This window comes from Phyllopteryx taeniolatus, chromosome 1, assembly GCF_024500385.1.
Source record: "Phyllopteryx taeniolatus isolate TA_2022b chromosome 1, UOR_Ptae_1.2, whole genome shotgun sequence".
NCBI classification, from domain to species: Eukaryota; Metazoa; Chordata; class Actinopteri; order Syngnathiformes; family Syngnathidae; genus Phyllopteryx; species Phyllopteryx taeniolatus.
Genome location: NC_084502.1, coordinates 375,665 through 396,242, shown reverse-complemented (window position 1 = coordinate 396,242; position 20,578 = coordinate 375,665). Strand labels below are relative to the sequence as shown.

The 20,578-nt window shown below is 41.8% G+C and overlaps 1 protein-coding gene across 4 annotated transcripts; it reads left to right on the top strand.

The window, feature by feature from the left end:
• Positions 1-893: 893 nt before the first annotated feature.
• On the top strand, positions 894-11,323 carry arl13b (ADP-ribosylation factor-like 13b). 4 transcript variants are annotated; one of them, XM_061771748.1, is made up of 10 exons: positions 894-1,433; positions 5,117-5,187; positions 5,265-5,514; positions 7,688-7,793; positions 7,960-8,162; positions 8,387-8,501; positions 8,588-8,729; positions 9,072-9,194; positions 10,505-10,573; positions 11,115-11,323. In XM_061771748.1, exons 1-10 carry the CDS (start codon positions 1,375-1,377, stop codon positions 11,126-11,128), a joined length of 1,152 nt encoding a protein of 383 aa, XP_061627732.1. In that variant the 5' UTR covers positions 894-1,374; the 3' UTR covers positions 11,129-11,323. The 4 variants fall into 4 exon arrangements, with proteins under 4 accessions (XP_061627732.1, XP_061627648.1, XP_061627902.1 ...); XM_061771664.1 differs by having other exon boundaries at positions 10,978-11,323; XM_061771918.1 differs by lacking the exon at positions 10,505-10,573.
• Positions 11,324-20,578: the final 9,255 nt, after the last annotated feature.

Below are 20,578 nucleotides of genomic sequence, written 5' to 3'. Positions count from 1 at the left end.
TTGTGCTGATTTTGCCCCTTTCCGACCAAGGCCAACAAATGCCAGACAAGTTTGTCTCATAAGGTTATCCTGTAAAATAATCCTTTGGTTTGAGGTGTCGGATGAATTTGTCCTGATAATGGGGTCGGAAACAGGCTTTGGTTGACAATCTTAAATGCTAAACGTGTCCAGTCGTTCTGATCAAAACTCTTCACGTGTGTGGGAAAAACCGACTCTTCTCAATTCATGACTCCGTAGATTGGGAAGTGCTACGGAATGTAGCCAATCAAGAAGCAAGCTGACTGACGGACAAGGAAGCGGCCGTAAAGAAAAACATGTTCTACCTGCGATGTGTTTTGTGTACGTGGGTTCACTAGACGGCAGGAAGTCATTTCCAAAAAAGTGTATATGGACGGCACGCCCGCAAATGTTCTTTCTTGAGATTATCAGAGCACACCACACACCGTATGACATTTTAAATCTTCATTTCAGATTAAGATAAATAGTTGTGAACAATCTTTACAGGTACATCTCAAAAGTGTCAACATCTTAATTTAGTTAGGTAGCTCAATTCAAATAGTGAAACTCATAGAGATGCTCTATACACGATCGGAGTGAAATATTTCATGATTTAAAAAAAATAAATTGATTGTCGCCCACAGCAAACAAAAATCCTAAAAAATATATAGAAACTATAATATTAAGTAGCAGTGAAAACGATTTTTAATTTTGAAATTTGGCAGGAATTTACCCTCTGAAAAGTTTGTAATGAATGAGTACTGAAATAAATGAACTTTTCTGCAATATTTTAATTTCTGGAGATTGTGTGTGCGTGCGTGCACCAGGCGTCGGTGGGCGTGTAGTGCCAAGATTGTGCATAGGCGGCGCTCTATACAGAAAAGACTGATTTTGTGGGACGAGGGTATATGACGTCAGCATCCTAGCAACGGAAAAGAAGGCGCAGAAAGACTGAAGCAAGCTAATTGCTAAGCGCTTCGTTCGCAATGTAAACATGTTACTCGTTTTGATATTGCGCTCTTATACAGCCGGCTCTTGGTTCATGGTGAATACAAGTCTTATTTACAAGGTGAGTGACGTGTGTCGAGACTAAAACGAGTTTAACACGCTCGCTCGAAGCGCTAGCATTAGCGGCAGTTGACGGTTTTTGGAATTTTTGGGATATGTATTCTTCGTTTGGGTCTTCCCGTGACATGGACGGACACCTAAATCACAGGACTGAGTGATGCTTAGCATTGTCAATGGCCACTAATGTTACATCAGACAGGACTTCGCTCACAATGTAGTTCGGGTAACGGTCGCCACAACACACAACGGGGCTGACGAGTGGCGGAACTCCTGATGACCACTTGACTGCAGACCCGCACTTGGCCCGACATGTTTAGCCTGATGGCCAATTGCTGCAACTGGCTGAAACGCTGGCGAGAGCCGGCAAGGTAAGCAAGTCATTTTACATTCAAATTTAACAAATGCCTTTTATTTGCTCTCACAATGTGGACATAAGCTTAGATGTGGAGTTACGTCAACTGTTTAGCCCCTGAAAACGGGATACATGCGATAAAATAGTTACCAAGTCATCAATCACAACAGAACTGTACATGCGCCAGTTAGTTACACGATCAGGATTTTTGGGGCCGATCACCGATTTAAAAAAAAAAAAAAAAAGATATCCGATCACAAGATGGAGGAATGTGTCTATTTAAATGACCTGTTCATTTACTGTATATACATATGAACTTAATTGCTCCAAAAATTATATTTACAATAAATAATATATATTTCGTCCTCTATTTATGCCAGCGAGGCATACTGACAAACAGAACAAATGAATGGTATTCTATTAGATGGCAGGAAGTAAATAGAGTAATTCATGTATCCACTTTTTGCGACTTTTTTTGTTTGTTGGTGTACCGTGAGATTTATTCATTTTTTTTGTTTTTTGTTTTTTTGGGTAAAATATGTTCCTTGGCTCCATAAAGGTTGGAAATCACTGCTCTAGTCAGATCGTGTGTTCTAATCAGTCATGTCAACCCAACATTACACCGTGACAGAAATAATGACTTCACCCACACCGAAACGTTAGAGCATGATTCGACAGAACGGCGGCATGTTTATGAACAACCGTTAGCGCTAGCACTAGCTTGCTAGGCTACGTAACGTTTTGTTGCCTGCTTGCGACCCGTATCGTATTCAAAGTACGTGAACATCCCTCAAGCGAGCCTTAAACGAACGGCCTCTCCTGTCCTGAGCACCGGTGACCACCAACACACGTTTCCCCCCCATTTTGTCCTTAGAATGCAGTCGGCGCGATCCTCTCTTGTCGTCGCCACGGCAACGAGGGTATCCTCCCAATGATCGTAAAAAACGGGATGCGGAATCAGTAGTATTATTGCAGTAGTCCGACATAGTGCAATCGTGAAAGAGCAAATTTGTCTTGTAGTCTGATTGCGTGTTGTCTGTCTCACACCGCTGACGTTTATTTTTTATGTTTTATTTTATATAACTTCATTGGCCGTCAGATATTTACAACTACGTCAAAAGACCCGCGACAAGACTAAAAATAAACGAGATTTTTGTTTAAAATATACTGTGCACGATGGCAACGCGGAGTCAATGTCTTTTGCGGAGCCGAATCGGATCTGCGAATTATGACATTAAAGCCGATCAGCATAAAATGCTAATTATCGGCAGATACCGATCAGGCCAATAAAATCGGTGTAAAGTCGAGGCTGGAAATTGAGAAACTCATGATTCAATTTGATTTTGATTCTTTAGGTTGCGATTCAATTCAATTTGGAATCTTTAAGTTGCAATTCAATATTATTGTAAATGCTTTGGTGTCTACTCAGGAAGAAGTAGAAATACACATAATTATAATGCCTGTTGACAATTTTTAAATACGTATTCTTATGTGAACATACGTGGTATATCACCCCCCCATTTTTGGGCAATAAAACATCTGAAAATAAAAACAATTGCACAATAACTTATTTGTGCATATGGAGTATAAAATTGCAAAAATACAAAACATGCCAGTAGTTTGAGCCGATTCAGAGGAGTTGCTGAATCTATATTGAATTGGGGTTGGGAATATTGCTATGCATCGATTAATCCATATTTTTACACACCCTCAATCCTTATAAAATAACATCATAGTTATGATTTTCCGCAGCGGGATGTTATAAATGTAATATCGCCACATCTTAGTACATATACACATTTGCCCCTTGTTGTATATTTGCTCAACATCAAATTGAATTGGACATAAGAATTTATGGAAAACTGGCAAGTAAATGTTTTAGTACACCACTCTTGTCCAATTTATTGGGATTAGTTGAAAAACGCATGTAAAACCGGCTCAAGAGACTACATGGCAGTCAATGGCCATTTTGGCACAGATTTTCTACCAAAATAATAAAAAAAAGAATCCATTTAGCAAGAAACATTAAGTTGACACATAAAATGATGCGGCGGGCCAGATCTGGCCCCCTTGCTTTGAGTTTGACTCCCTTGATTTAAAACGTCCCACACTGATAGGTACTATTAAAAATGTGTAACATTCAGAATCGTAAACTAGATGAACCAAAAAAAAAAAAAAACTCACTCACGCATGCAATGCAGAAGCGCAGTCATAAAAGCATGTGCAGTACATAAAATATGCATCATACACAGCAAAACCACAACAAAAGACATGCAACTTCGGTTTTTACATGAGTATTATCCTCCTTGAGTGATTTGTATTTTCAATGTTCAATGAAGTTGTCCTTAGGTTTGAATGTGAGTGTAAATGGTTCTTTGTCTCCTGTGATTGACTTGTGATGAGTGCAGCTTGTTCCCCGTAAGTCAGCGGAGATAGGTTGAACACAACAATACCGACGCTTTCTCATATTCTAACATTGGAATCATGTCAACAGATTGGAATAACTGGGGGGAATTTTGTAAGCCAGCGATCTCTTTTGCAAATCACCAGACACTTCATTAGGTACACCAGTCGTGTGTGAGCTTTGTAAAATATTCTGCCTTTTTCGAAGATGCTCAGTTTTGAGCGCTATTAACGACAGGTTTACCTTTGTGGTTTGTGAACCGCGTCGGTTGTTTATAACTTTTACTATTGGATACCTTAACGAGCTATGTAAGAGATGCCTTGTATTAGAAATGGTTAGCCTAATGTGCAAGTCATTTTTCAACATTTTTTGGTAAATAAACAACAAATTCAAAAAACAAGAAGAGTCCAGTTTCCTCAATTCAACATTTGCGGATTGTTAGACCTGGATGACTCCGACTCTACACAGACATAATTTTATTTTTTTTATTGAGATTGTGACAGGAAGTTAAAAAATGACATGGGTAGATTTGAAATATATTTCCTTATGGTGCATTGAGTTCAAGGCCTATCCAGCAATGGAGACGCATAATAATGAAAGATTAAACGTTTGCGCACAACCCACGTGGTGCAAGTGAGTCTTTGGATTTAGTGAGAAATCCTCACCTAATCCCACGGCCAGGTCAGTTGAGCAAGTCGCTCTCCTCTGACACTTTGCTGCGAGGGGTTTGCAACGTAAACGGGGTCCCAGATAGCGGGTGCTCATTATATCGGCTTTCCGTGGGTTTACATCATGAGGCTGCTCAGATGAAGGCCAGCTGGCTCCAAAGGGCCGTTAGATGGATTAAGTGCTTGATGTCTACTCGGCCCAGGTGTCACAGTTAAGTATGTAGAAAGGAGACAAATGAACGTCCAGTGTATGTGCTTATGATCACCTTGAATACATACCCGCAGTCCTCTGTTTGCTATAAATGTTTTCCTGTTTGTCTTTGTCACTTGATTAGTTCATAAGATTAGCATGCTAGAGCTACAAACTGCTTTGTTATTCAGCACACACTCATAGCATGACAATTATTGGAAACAGTGCATTACATAATTGAGAATTCTGAATGAATAGTTGCATGACAATAACTGGCTCATTCAGTCCACGGACCGATTTCACTGTTTATCTAAGTGGCGTAACTGCGCCTTCCATTGTGACAATTAAGTGTAAGTTTCTCTGGGCCTGGCTCATGAGTCAGAATATGAGTGTGTTAAGACTAAAAACTGTATTCAGACTAATTTCTTTTCCTACAGAAAAGTGACTTTGGTGATGGTAGGACTGGATAACGCAGGAAAGACCGCCACAGTACGAGGAATCCAAGGAGGTTCGGACCTGGTTTCATTGTTCTTCCTATTTTGTTGTACAGATTTATCTTTGCTAACCTTTGACTTTGTTTTGCAGAAAATCCCCAGGATGTTGCTCCAACTGTGGGTTTTTCGAAGGTTGACTTGAAGCAAGGAAAATTTGAGGTCACCATCTTTGATCTGGGTGGTGGGAAGAGGATCCGCGGTATATGGAAGAATTACTACTCGGAGTCACACGGTGTGGTGTTTGTGGTGGACTCCAGCGACGTGCAGCGGATTCAGGAGACGCGGGAGACCATGGCAGAGGTTCTGCAGCACCCGCGCATCGCTGGGAAGCCGGTGCTGGTGTGAGTGGATGCAACGGAATTCAAAAGTTGGATTTAAAAGGATCATTCATTCAGGGCTTTTCCTGGCTCCAATTGAGACAGTGGTGGGACCTTTCCGATCATTTGGATAAATTCATATGCTGCGACTCCCACTGGCTCAATAAAGCACTTTTATATACACATACATTTTATTGTTCTTAAATGTATTTTTTAAATTAATCTATTACACTAAAATAAAAATATTGGAATACTGTTCGGGGCGGCACGGTGGGCGACTGGTTGGTACATCTGCCTCACAGTTCTGTGGTTGCGGGTTCAAATCCGGCCTCACCTGTGTGGAGTTTGCATGTTCTCCCCATTCCTGCATGGCTTTTCTCCGGGTACTCCGGTTTCCTCCCACATCCCAAAAACATGCATGGTAGGTTGATTGAAGACTGTAAATTGCCCGTAGGTGTGAATGTTAAGTACGAATGGTTGTTTATATGTGCGCTGCGATTGGCTGGCGACCTTTTCAGGGTGTACCCCACCTCTCGCCCAGAGTTAGCTGGGAGAGGCTCCAGCATGCCTGCGACCCACGTAAGGAGAAGTGGTACAGAAAATGGATGGATGGAATACTGTTCAATATGAATTGAATATAACTGTGCATATGTGTACAGTTGCATAGGAAGTTAATTGGCTTTAACTTGGCTAAATGTGGTTGTTGCACATTGTCTTCAGCCATTTCACGTTTAAGCCTCCTAGATTTCATTTGGTAAATTGTCCTATCTGCACCTTGTAGTCCAATGCAGTGTTGTAATGAAAAAGTAAAACCACAGTAAATAATCTTTGTTTTAAACTACCGTAATTTCTCATGTATGATGCGCACCCATGTATAATACGCACCCCCAAAGTTGACCTCAAAATTGTGGAAAACCCTTCTACCCATGTATATAATGTATTTTTACAATGCATGATTTTGCTTCTACCCATATGATAAAAACATGAAATATTATCTGTATTTTTTTATTTTCAAAGAATTATTCTGAGGTTAAGCACTTTATTTGAACACGTAATACTTCCTTTTTATTTACTTACTCTTATTTTGAAATTCACAGCCCTACTTTTATTTAGTCAATGAGAAAACACACAGTTGTGCTCATGTTTGATTACCCAGGCAGAATTTGTAAGATGGGTTCAATTATTTAAAGAAAACATGAAGGACCAGACGAAACGCATTTAATTTTATCCGGCTTCACCTGTGTGGAGTTTGCATGTTCTCCCCGTACCTGCATGTTTTTTCTCCGGGTACTCCGGTTTCCTCCCACATCCCAAAAACATGCGTGGTAGGTTGAGTGAAAACTCTAAATTGCCTGTAGGTGTGAATTTGAGTGTGAATGGTTGTTTGTTTATATGTGCCCTGCGATTGGCTGGCTACCGGTTCATGCTGTATCCCGCTTCTCGCCTGAAGATAAGAGTCCAGCACGCCCGCGACCCACGTGAGGATAAGCGGTACAGAAAATGGATGGATGGATTGGATTCAAATTAAACTGTCAAGCATTTCAGAAAAGCATTATCATTCAACAAAACATACCCTTAAAGAAATTAATGATGTTGTTCAGTCATCAGTCGTATTTATTAAAAAAAAATAATAATAATAATTTGCAAATCCTGCCAGGTTATGTAAACTTATGAGCACAATTATACATATATGCAGTCATATTTACCCCTGTCATATTGGAATAAAAGTGTAGGCTACACCTTTTTCATAACCTCTCGGTGGCGGTGGCATATTGGAATTTAAATGTACAGCTTTTTCACAACCTCTAGATGGCGGCATACATTTATATAATGTGAAAGTTGTTTTCATTTTCACCTTTACCTGTGTATCATGCGCACTATTGACTTGACAATTTTTTTGGGAAAAAATATGAAAGAATAACCGTCATTTGCGGCTCTTCTTTTTCAGTGGTTTTAGGAGCAACTTCCAACTGTTTCTGTCCATGCGGTGACTGACGGAATACTGCAACTGTTAAAAATGACACCCAAATTAGTGCAATCCTGGGCAAATAATTAAACAAAAATGTATGCGATCAGAACTTTTAGAATTAGAGCCAACTAGAAATTAGGTTTAGATGTAGAAGGTCTTGGTTGTGGGAAAGGGTCATTTTCTGTAGCCGGTGGCCTATACTCATTTAGTTCTGGTCTCTTCTTGCAGACTTGCCAACAAACAGGATCAGGAAGGAGCACTGGCTGAAGCAGACATCATTGAGAACCTGTCGTTAGAGAAGCTTGTTAATGAGAACAAGTGTCTCTGTCAGATCGTAAGTGTTTCTGCACCTGTTGTGGCATGGCCGTTGAGTGACATGAAGAGCGTTCAGTTTTACTGTGAGCCCCACCATTTCTAGAAAAAACAGCTTGCTTTGTTAAAGCGCCCTCGTATGCTTTGGCTTGGCAGTGCTGACGAAATGCGTTCTATTCCTTTTCCAGGAGCCGTGTTCTGCGGTCCTGGGTTACGGCAAGAAGGTTGACAAATCCATCAAACGGGGTTTGAGCTGGTTGCTCAACAACATTGCCAAAGATTATGAGGACATTACTGAACGTGTGCAGAAAGACACTGCAGAACAGCGTGCTCTGGAAGAACAGGATAAGAAAGAGAGGGCAGAACGAGTCCGGCGGATAAAAGAAGAGAGGTGAGCAGGGAGGTATGGGGAAAAAAATGTATCATGGATGCGTTCCCTACCCAAGAATAGAAGACAATATCTCTATTTGTTTTCTACACTAAAGTGTAATGAAATCTTTTTTTTCATTGCTTGCGGGTAAACACTTGAACTCATTTGACCCAAGAATATTTTCTATACATCCCTCACAAACGTGTGTATCAAGATGCCAAAAGGTTAATACGTTTTTTTTCTAGAGAACGGCAAGAGAGGGAAGAGGCAGAACGTGAAGGCAGGCAGATTTGCGAAGATGAACCTGATGAAGAAAACATGCCCAACCCCTTCCAGCCGATTGAAAATGTCATCAGTGAGGTATGAAACAGCAACCGAACATTAAAATAAGGCGCTGTGTGATCGGCAGCGTGACCGATTTCTCTTCCGTCCAAAATTTCATTCAGAGTGGGGATAAAGAAAATGCGAGAAGGCAACAGGAGCTGCAGGAGTGCACGATCAACAGTCTGAAGGCAGACGGCAAGTATCAGGAGGACAATCATGAAGAGAGAGACGATGCCAGGCAAATGCCAGATAATTCCAGCTCAAGTAAGTGTGTTCCGACCCGCGCCGATCTTTACAATGAGTAATGTGGCAAATTTTAATTGAATGCGACTGTGAATCCACAGTAGCTGTGCGTGTGCATTTCAACCTCAAACTGAAAGATGAAAAACGAGATGAAGGCAGTGGGCACTTTTGAAGAACATTTGCAAAATAGCATGCACCCCGTTTCTGTGCCACTTGCGAACACTCTGGAAATTTTCAGTGCCTTAGAGGAAATAATTTAACAATCACACTGACACCGCATTACGGATATGGTTTCAAACATTCAAGAAGAAACTGAAGCGTTTTCCCATCATTTCAAATTCATAGCACCATATTTTGTCGCAGGCACAACCACGGAGCAAAGCAAGCAAAAGGTGAGAAAATTGTACCTGAAGAGGAAGCACCGTGTGGACCCACTGAAGACGGAGGAGGGGCCAGCAGAGAGACCCTCCCCTGCGCCAGTTCCAGGTTCGTCTTTTCCACGTTACACTTTCTTTTCTCAACTCCATTCGGCTTTCCCAAGTCACACTTTCTATTCTCAACCTGATTTGTATTTTCCACATCACACTTTCTCTTCTCAACTCAATTCGTCTTCTCAATTCGATTTGTCTTTCCCGCGTCACACTTTCTCTTCAACTCGGCTCGTCTTTTCCACTTCACACTTTCTCTTCTCAACTCGATTCATCTTTTCCTCGTCGCATTTTCTCTTTTCAACTCGATTCGTCTTCTCAACTTGGTTCGTGTTTTCCACGTCACACTTTCTCTTCAACTCAGTTCGTCTTTTCTGCGTCCCTCTTTCTCTTCTCAACTCAATTTGTCTTTTCCACTTCACACTTTCTCTTTTCAACTCGATTCGTCTTTTCCTCGTCACACTTTCTCTCCTCAACTTGATTTGCACTAATGACATTTAATTTTTTCATTGTTTGAAAATAGTGAGGAGGGAGCGAGTCGACGCTGTTGCATTTTCGAATGTCAAATGTTAGCAGTCGTACGTTGAGGAACATTGTCCTTAAACTGTTCGACTATTTTCTCGCGCACTTGTTCCCAAAGAGGTGAACCTCGCCCCATCTTTGCTTGTGAATGACTGAGCAATTCAGGGAAGCAATCATGGCACCCACCTGTTCCCAATGAGCCTGTTCACCTGTGGGATGAGCATTCCTCAACTTTCTCACTCTTTTTTGCCACCTGTCCCAGCTTTTTTGGAACGTGCTGCAGCCATAAAATTCGAAGTTAATGATTATTTGCTAAAAACAATCAAGTTTATCAGTTTGAACATTAAATATCTTGTTTTTGTTGTGTATTGAACTGAATATAGATTGAAAAGGATTTGCAAATCATTGCATTCTGTTTCTATTTACGTTTTACACAACGTCCCGAAATAATTGGAATTGGGGTTTGTATATACGGTCATGGAAAAAATGATTGCACCACTTGAGTTTGTTGTTCATTTTAATGTCTGGTACAACTAAAGGTAACAGTTGAATTAGAGCTGTTATCTCGCCATTTTCCACGGGTTTGATAGCAAAATAACTGGGAAAACAGTTAAGCTTAAGCATGTCAAATAGGACATCAAGTATTATGTAATCAGCTGCATTTTTGTTCATTCTCTCAGCTAAAATAACTTTAGTGGTACCAGACATTCAAATGAAGAAGAAATTGAAGAAACAAGGGTGATCTAATCATTTTTTCCATGACTGTGTATGATGCTGCATCTAATAAGAAGGTACATTTTCCCTGGCAAATATTTGAAAGTTCTACTGCCTTTTTTTCTATTTTAGTCGGATGGGCGTCACCTAACGTTTCTAGGCTGCCCAAACTCGAGCCTCTGTGGGACTCAAAAGCCTCTGGTAAAGACCGCCGTGTCTACAGTCCAATTTGTTGTTTTGTTCTTTAACAGCTCCCATCTAATCCCATGCTTGCAAACAATCATTTAGTTTTCCTTCTTTCTCTTTCACTAATGGATGGAAGTGTCTTCTCTTCAGAGTAATAATTGGAGGGCTGCTGTTGTCATTGTAGACAACATTTCAGTTGGGCACTGCAGAGGAAACACCGAAGCCGTGCTTTGACTCTTAATGCAGCGTTAAGCTTGATCATCTCCAATGGCTTGTTGGTCTTTGCATCCACCTGTCCATCTCCATACAGCATCTTCACCCTCTCATCCCACTCTGTTTCTTTTGCCTGATGCATGGATTTATTTCAGAATGTCCTGTCTGTGTAGTAATTTAGCCAAACCCTCTCTTCCGCTCCACAGAGTTTTACAAGAAGCCACTCCCGCCTGTCGCAAATAAACCACAGCCTAACAGTGACACCCACGATGTGGTTTTTTAACCTCATTTGCTGATTGAGCCCCCCCAATCACGGCTCTCCCCTTTTGCTTTCTGTCCCAAGCGAGCGGAGTTTAAACCGCACCGCGGCGCTCAGCAGCCCGGGAGCAAGCAGTGCAGCGTAAAAGACGAAGGAGCAACACGGAGACGGATGCTCTGTTCACACGCCATAAAGCTGTGCTTTCACAGGCTCAAAGAACACATACACGTTTACCAGACAAACGTTTTCATGTACCATATGTTTTTACCATGTTATTAAACAAAATGAACACAGCTGTGTAACTCTTGTCATTTTTCTTTTTCAAATACCTCATGATTTACAAAATGAGTTGGGAAGAAGGAACTTGTGTCCCTACAACCTAATCTGTCTCATTATCAATATATTGAGAGTATTTAAGGATATTCAGATACTATTATCGATATGTACAAAAAAATGCCATCTACCAATATGCAATACTTTGTTTTCATAATGTTATACACCAGTATGTTGATACCATAATATACAATTAGCTTTCCCATACCACTGTCCTATTAATATATTTGATGCAAATTTCCAACGGTCTAGTCTAAACCAATCAGATGGTGAAGGGCAGGACCCCATCTCATTGGCCATGTGCGTGCGTGCGTGTGTTTGAAATGCAGGCCCACGGAGAATTGCAGGCGGAGTCAGCGAAGTTTTCCGAAGGCCAGCATGTAGCTGTGCGATTACAGCAAGTTGAGGGGCATAAATGGAATTCGTTCCAAAGCCAAATGCCACCGCGACATTTTGGATTGAAGCCAGATGAACGCGGCCACACGCGCGGTTGAATTCGTATGAAGTTGCGACAAAAACAAAACAACATAAACCACAACGCGACAAAGTCCATTTAAAACAACCATCCCAGCCAATTTCTTGAGGTGGCAAAAAAACCCGCGGTGGGACATTTTCCGTTTCCCGTTAGCTTGCAATTAAGGAAGCCTTTGTCCAACAATGCAAGCATTAACATGACAGTCACATGCACAGTACATCACTCGCTTGAAGAGATGCAGCCGTTAAACATGTTGACAAAGCAGCGTTCAAGGAAGTGCTGCAAACCTTTCATAGGCAGTATGAATCTTGATCTACTTGTTGTGCTGTTGTTACTTTGCACTTTTTCTTAACCAATTGGCAGTATATTATTGTCTGTTAAGACGTTAATGGCTCTTTATACCTCTGTGCCAAATGTTTATTTGTTTTAAGAGAAATGTTATGAAAACACCCATGAGTCTTTTTTTTTTTTTATATATATTTTTTATTTATCAGATATTTATTGTTCTACATTTCAATGTCAATGTTCAATATTCTTGAGAATTAAAAGTTAATTGCTCTTAAAAAGGTACTTACAGCATTGTGCTCTAATATGATTATATTAGCGTCATTAAAAAAAACATCCGCAATGAAGGTATTACAAAGGACAAAAGAGCAAAAAATACAACCACGAAGAAGTTTAGTCCCTTAAACAATGTATGATTGATGACATTCAACAGATTTGACCTATAAGCTGATATGCTGTCTATTTTTTTTAAATAGTTTTTTGCCTTTTATATAAATACTTGTATAAATGTACTCATGCTTCACGGCGGTATTGTCACAAATTGTCTTCACGCTGGCTGGAAGGAGATGGCCGTGCTTTCTTCATCTGGTTCATTTGACAAAACTGCATACATTTCCCTTTTGCCTTTTCCTTCTTCGCTTGCGGTCTTTGGGAAGGTTTTACATTTTTCAAAGTTCCCTATCATTGTGCAGTCACCTGGACTGAAACAAGAGGGAATCCATATTATCCACACATGAAAGCTGCAGTTTTGACGGTCTGCGCATATATTGATAGTCACCGCTTGTGCTGTCATGGGACGTTATTAAAGAAGATGACCAGAACAAAGACCAAGCCGCACGTCGACATGCACTCAGCGTCTAATCCGTTGATCCTAACGCTAGCTCTACCTGACCTCATAATGTCAATAGCTTTGATTGTTGTTATTGGGGCTTAACGTGTTGCCTGTAGGGTGAGCATCGATCGGAGGCGTGAAGTCAGCCCGCGGTTCCTTCCGACAGACGCCACAAGAAATCGAGCTGGCCGTCAGGGAAGCGTTCCGATCATTGACTTTGGGTTTCCTGAACATGTTCCGGCACAGATAGCACAAATAGCCGCAAGGGTGTGCAGAAAAGCCACTTAGCATCTTGGCAGTTTATTTTGCACTCGACCGAAAATGTCATCCATGATATGCGCAAAAGATGCATTTGCATGTACTGGTTGCATATATTATTGAAGGTGCGCCAGGGACCTCGTTGTGTGTTAAAACCACGGCCAGAGGCTGGAATGAGCATCATTATCAAACATGAACCCGGATGTGTGTGCGGACCTGTTATTTATTTACGATATTCAATTGGGTAGGCCACAGGAGGAGTTAATCCGGCAGCCATTGTGGCTGTTGTCTTTTTAGCGTTACCCGTGTCTTTTGCCTATAGAGGGCAGGCCAGTCCTACGAATCACAGCCCAGCAGGGATGTGACTTCTCACCAGCGTCAGAGAGTTGAAGTGCAAACTGCTTTGTCTTTTTACATGCTTATTGAGCTGATCTGATCATCTTGGTTCATACGAGTGACTCCCTGAGGAGTAGAGGAGGCGGAGGAGGTGCACTCACCCAGTGGTGAGGACTGATTTGAAAAACTGCAACGTTACGGCGCAGTGACATTCAAGCTTACATTAAGCTGAATATTGGCATCCATCTGAATGCAATCTGTGCATATGCAGATAGGCGTGCGTGTTTTTCAGATGTCTGGATGCTTTGTGGCACCATGCTTCCTCTTATGGTCAGTCTTGGTACTACGACAGACATCTGGATTAGACCAGGAAGGAGACTGCTTCTTTCTCATCGTTTTATGTGGAGTGTGCTGGGTCGTTGACCTCGCGTACACCACACACTATTGCACTAAGAACACGTGTGGGTTCTCACGTATTAGACGACTTACAGATGCTGCTGCCACATATCTCAGATGCTGCTGCCACGTATCTCAACGCTTCCCGACCCGTTAACACTACCAATGACTATTTTCCTATTAGCCAAGTCAAGTGTATTTGTATAGCCCTTAATCACAAAAGAGTCTCAAAGGGCTTAACAGTCCCACAGTTGGCAATCATTCAGTATATCCCTTCGTCTAAACCCCCTAATGGCCCAATGAAAAAACTCAAAACCCCATTTGATCCCCCTTGACCCCTTCCAGGACGAGCAGGCTGCAATGGATGTCCAGCCGGCAACATTTAGCACATAAAGTAGCCTGCTGGGCGCCACGGTGGACGACTGGTTAGCACATCTGCCTCACAGTTCTGAGGGGTGGGGTTTGGATCCCGGCCCCGCCTGTGTGGAGTTTACATGTTCTCCCCTTGCCTGCGTGACTTTTCTCCGGGCACTTCGGTTTCCTCCCGCAACCCAAAAACATGCACGGTAGGTTCATTGAAGACTCTAAATTGCCCGTAGGTGTGAATGTGAGTGCCAATGGTTGTTTGTTTGTATGTGCCCTGCGATTGGCTGGCGACCCGTTCAGGGTGTGCCCCACCTTTCGCCTGAAGATAGCTGGGATGGGCTCCAGCACTCCCGAGACCCGCGTGAGGAGAAGCGGAACGGAAGACGAACGAACGAACGAACGAATGAACGAACGAATGAATGAATGAGCCTGCTGTTGTACAATGTTCAATACGATGGCATAAAAGTCCATTTCAAGAGAAAATGCGCCACAGGGTGGATGCCTCCGGTGGTTCTGCCTCAGGATCTATGAGCCAGGTTTTATTACGTTTTTGACTCAGTGATACACATTTTATGTCTATGTTAATGCATCCAGTGTAAGGCAAAGGACTTTATCTTTAGTTGGCCACGTACTGTAGCTTACACGGAGCAGCTAGCCGTGAGCAGCGGATCAGCTGTTAACTTCCATGACTGCCAACGGCGATACGGACCTTTCCCTGCATCATCTTGTGAAGTTTACCACCCTGCTTTCTCTGACATTGCCTAACCGGAATTTTCCGTCTCGCTGCTGTTTGCCGTCAAGCCAGCCGGCTTTCAGCTGGTGGCCAAGGCCAGCTACTCTTTCGCTAACGTGGCACCTTAGTCGTAGCAGGATGTTCGTTACAGAAAGAGCACAAGAAATAAACAGGTGCCAATTTGTGCCTTTTTCATGGAATAGTTAGTGTTTTACAGAAAATTCCTGATTTTGCAAATCAGCCAGGGTTTGTTGTATGCTTTAGTGTTTGGTGGCACCAGTACAGCTGATGGGCACAGGGCCTGCTCTGATTGAGGTTAGGAAAAGGTGGCGGCTAGTGAATGGCAGGAGATGCAGAAAGGCAGGACAAAGGGAGCGATTAGGGCGGAAAGGCAACGAGAGATAGGTGAGCGAATCAAGAAAGCAGATAAGGGATAATGAGGTGTTCACAGGAATGGTGTTAAGAGAAAAAGGAGGACGCGGAACTTGGGGAAGAGCCGTGAGATAAAGGTTAAAAAGTGTGATAGGAACGTTCCGGTGTCCGGCGCTTAGTCAGCAGAAGTGGAGGAAGACGAGAAGCCACAGTGAGAACATCTCAAGACTGTGCTGACATTGTGTTATCACCTTTTGTTTTGGACAACAAATTATTATTATTATTCCATCCATCCATCTTCTGAGCCGCTTCTCCTCACTCGGGTCGCAGGTGTGCTGGAGCCTATCCCAGCTGTCATCGGGCAGGAGGCACGGTACACCGTGAACCGGTTGCCAGCCAATCGCAGGGCACATACAAACAAACGACCATTCGCACTCACATAGACACCAATGGGCAATTTAGAGTCTCCAATTCATGCATGTTTTTGGGATGTGGGAGGAAACCGGAGTGCCCGGAGAAAAGCCACGCAGGCACGGGGAGAACATGCAAACTCCACACTGGCGGGGCCGGGGATAGACAGACAATTTTTAAACTCCCATTTACACCGTCACGTCAGTGAGAATTGAACCCATGCTGGCAAATAAACTGTTACTCCATTAGTGACTGACTCCTACAATCCATTTGGATGTAATTACAGTACTTGCTTGCAGAGGAAAATGTATTGTGTGACTGACAGGTGCCTCGAACGCTAACGTTTGCTCTTGTTGTTGTTTTCAAACGTTTGTGCCTCACTGTCGACCACACAGCATCAAGTGACAGGAAGGAAGGAAAACAAATAATGCCATGCCTCTTTGAGAAATTATAATAATCATCAGTAATCATCCATAATTTACTTATTTTGTACAACCCCAATTCCAATGAAGTTGCGACGTTGTGTTAAACATAAATAAAAACAGAATACAATGATTTGCAAATCATGTTCGACCTATATTTAATTGAATACACTACAAAGACAAGATAGTTAATGTTCAAACTGATAAACTTGATTGTTTTTAGCAAATAATCATGAACTTAGAATTTTATGGCTGCAACACGTTGCAAAAAAGCTGGGACAGGGTCATGTTTACCACTGTGTTACATCACCTTTTCTTTTAACAACATTCAATAAACGTTTGGGAACTGAGGACACTCATTGTTGAAGGTGGAATTCTTTCCCATTCTTGCTCGATGTACAGCTTCAGCTGTTCAACAGTCCGGGGTCTCCGTTGTTGTATTTTACGGTTTGGCATTGTTTTGCTGAAATAAGCAGGGGCATCCGTCGCTTGGATGGCAGCATATGTTTCTCCAAAACCTGCATGTACCTTTCAGCATTAATGGTGCCTTCACAGATGTGTAAGTTACCCATGCCATTGGCACAAACACAGTCCCATACCATCACAGATGCTGGCTTTTGAACTTTGCGTCCATAACAGTCCGGATGGTTCTTTTCCTCTTTGGCCCCGAGGACACGATGTCCACAATTTCCCAAAACAATTTGAAAGGTGGACTCGTTGGACCACAGAACACTTTTCCACTTTACATCAGTCCATCTTAGATGAGCTTGGGCCCATAGAAGCCGGCGGCGTTGATGAATGGCTTTTGCTTTGCATAGTAGAGTTTCAAGTTGCACTTACGGCTGTAGCGCCGAACTGTATTTACCGACATTGGTTTTCTGAAGTGTTCCTGAGCCCATGTGGTGATATCCTTTACACATTGATGTCGGTTTTTGATGCAGTGCCGCCTGAGGGATCGAAGGTCACGGGCATTCAATGTTGGTTTTCGGCCTTGCCGCTTCCATGCAGTGATTTCTCCAGATTCTCTGAACCTTTTGATGATATGATGGACTGTAGATGATGAAATCCCTAAATTCCTGTGGTAAACATGACCCTGTCCCAGCTTTTTTGGAACATCTTATTATGCGTGTATTTTCACTATTCACGGTCCGGCCTGGTCCCTGTCACCCCACGAATGGGGCGTGTCCACTGTAATGTATGTACTTTCTGCTATCTAATAGAAGAGCATTTATTTGTTCAGTTTGTCACTATATGTCGCTGGCATAGGCAGATGAACAAAGATACATTATTTGTTGCCAATAAATCATTTTTTGACCCATCCATCCATCCATCCATTCGTTTTCCAAGCCGCTTCTCCTCACAAGGGTCGCGGGCGTGCTGGAGCCTATCCCAGCTATCTTCGGGCAGGAGGCGAAGTATACCCTGAACCGGATGCCAGCCAATCGCAGTAATTTTCTGACCCCTAAAGTGAAACTAGTTTCCCACGGCACTGATGTGCCACGGCACTGGTTGCGAATCACTGAATTCGAGCTACGATTCCATTGTTGAAGTGGAACGTGGTGTACATGTCAGCAGTTCTTTGCCTCTTTACCTACAACTCGTCGTGACTTTTATGCTTTGTTGATGGAAATGTTGTGCAGCTTTGCATCAGTCCCAGAACCCTGCATGTGATGACAAATCTAAATGTGGCAAGAGAGAAGCCAGGAAGCATAACGAGAGATACAGCATATGCATGTCACGTCTGCGGACTCACTGATAACACAAGTAGGACTGTAAATCGGAGGGGTGATAGGAAATCAATGTTGTGCATGTGGGCAGTGATCAGTTGATGCTCATGAAGGCTCAGAAAAATTATTGTCACACGGAGAGAACAGCACCTTTGATGTTGATGGGCTGAGGAAAATGAAGACACTGAAGAGTGATTGCGCCCACGAGGGCCGAATCCGACAACGAGGGGAGAGAGATTCTGCCCAGAGTGGAGCAGTTTGCACGCTTTCAGAGTGACCCTTTCTTTCTGCTGCCACTCAGTGGTAATAATACTACTCAGGTGGTAGTTGCCGCTGCGATCATTTCCTGCTTGTTCCATGTGCTGTACGACCATGCAACTTTATTTACACAATTTTATTTACAGTGTCACCATTATACCACCTGAATATAGGCTGTTGTGAGGAGAATGTGTAATGCAGTGGTTTTCTAACATTTTACTAGCTTGCCAAGTAGCAGCAACACGGCTAGGGGTACAAATATCGATTCATCAATGCATTGCAATTCTTCCCCCCACGGAGGTGTGACGGAGTGTGCGATGATATGTGACGGAGGCGATTTGGTGGCAAATCTGCCCCCCACTATTGAGGATCGATTCAGCAAATCCTCTGAGTCGAGTGACCTCCTGGCCAGTGGGGGGCGCTTTGCGTGAGATTCACATTGTGTGGACGGAAGCCGCGCTTGACCAAACAACAACAAAATGGCGAGAAAAACAAGCAGCTGCAGCAGCAGCAGCAGCATGAGGCGAGCGACGTCTACTTTGAATCTGACGTTTGGGCTCAATTTGGATTCACCTGTGAATCCGGAACAGGAAATGGGGTTCGACAAAGTAAGTACCAGCAAATGACACAATGCAACAACCATGCGACTTAATTAGGTATTCCTTAACAACCCTGCAAATAATAATCGTAACCCCAACCCTCATGAGTAAATATTGAGAAATGCGAGATTTCTAATGAGAAATATTGTTTAAGTATACCTGCACTTCAATTTTTCAATACAGAGCAGCCATCATGTTTACTTTTGTACTCGATATGGGCAAATAAATTATTGTGCACATTTTAATTACAGTTTCCAAGAGGAAATAAATATTATTTAAGTTTACATGCACTTTACCTTTTCTGTGTTTATACACAACTGTCATGTTTTTACTTTTGTAGTCCATGTGCACAAACATGTTTTGTGAACATTTTTATTTTCAGGAGTGTTATTGCTTAAAAAAAGTGACATGACATACAACAAAGGTTTACGTGGTGTCAAAAGTAAAGATTTCACAATATTGTCAAATTGTACTCTTATTTGTTGTATTTCTACTTCTTAATTCATCAATCTGAGACGATTTTAAGCAATGTCACCCTCTGCTGGCAACCAAAATTAATGTCACACAACTAGGGGTGTCAAATTATCACGTTAAATGTGATTAATTAATTACAGTCATATTTAGTGTTTTATGTTTTTTAATCGCGTTAATCTACTTTTTTAATCTATGTAGTGTTTGCTGTATGCAAGCAATTTGTTTTGTGAGCGTTTGCTTGTATTTGTGTTTCGTTGCCTCCCACTGCTGGCGTTGTAGGGTAATTATTTTGTGCTTAAATTTAAGCCTTTGTTGTGATAGATGATTTTCTTCCATGCACAGCTAACGTTAGCAGGAAAGATGAAGCGAGCCATAGCAGAACTCTTCGCCAAACTAAACTTCGCGTGTGAGTTAACTCTGAGACCGACAGGGTGACGAATGTACTTTTTGATGATGAAAAATGTTATTTTTGATGTGCTATCTGACAGCAATGGAATTGATATTTTAAACGTCTTATCTGAAACAGAGGAAAAGCAACTACTACTAATCTTAAATAGAAAAGTGTTTTTACCGTTTCAAATTTGTTACCTTCAGCACTCGAGGACCTGATGTTTTTTTTATTTGATTTATTTTCTAATTGTATGTCGATTGACAAACAAACACAGCAATATAAAATAAAAATAAAAGAACACAGCCTGGTGGTTGAAACTAAAATTTGTAGGCAGCCCTTAAGACTCGTCGCAAATGCAGTGGAATGAAAATGGATATGACTCCATCTAATTAAGGTTGTTAATAATACATGACTTCATAAAGCTACTTATATACTATATATATATATATATATATATATATATATATATCAATCTTTTGATCTGCCACAATAACAATTTTCTCAAGTTGAGGGCTTTTCTGAGCAATTATTAGGTGAGATTAAACAAAGAGACTAATTAGATCAATTAATTACAGGTCAATGTGAATTCATCACTTGACAGCACGAGTCAAAACTACCTCCGCAATGGTTACGCACGGCACGTGACCAAACCCGGAAAACAGGTCTGTATACAGTTGTGCTTCTCAACTGGTGGGTCTGGACCCAAAAGCGGATCGAGGACAGCTATCCATCCATCCATTTTCTGAGCCGCTTCTCCTGTCTATATATATATATATATACGTATATATATATATATATATATGTATATATGTATATATATATATACGTATATGTATATATGTATATATATATGTATATATATATATATGTATATATGTAT

What these genes read in the sequence shown, in the direction of transcription:
- arl13b (XM_061771664.1), top strand. Translation starts at nt 1,375, where the DNA reads ATGTTTAGCCTGATGGCCAATTGCTGCAACTGGCTGAAACGCTGGCGA. An exon ending in ACAAGTGTCTCTGTCAGATC is followed by an intron (nt 7,794 to 7,959) that starts GTAAGTGTTTCT and finishes TTCCTTTTCCAG; the next exon opens with GAGCCGTGTTCTGCGGTCCT. An exon ending in GTGGGACTCAAAAGCCTCTG is followed by an intron (nt 10,574 to 10,977) that starts GTAAAGACCGCC and finishes TCCGCTCCACAG; the next exon opens with AGTTTTACAAGAAGCCACTC.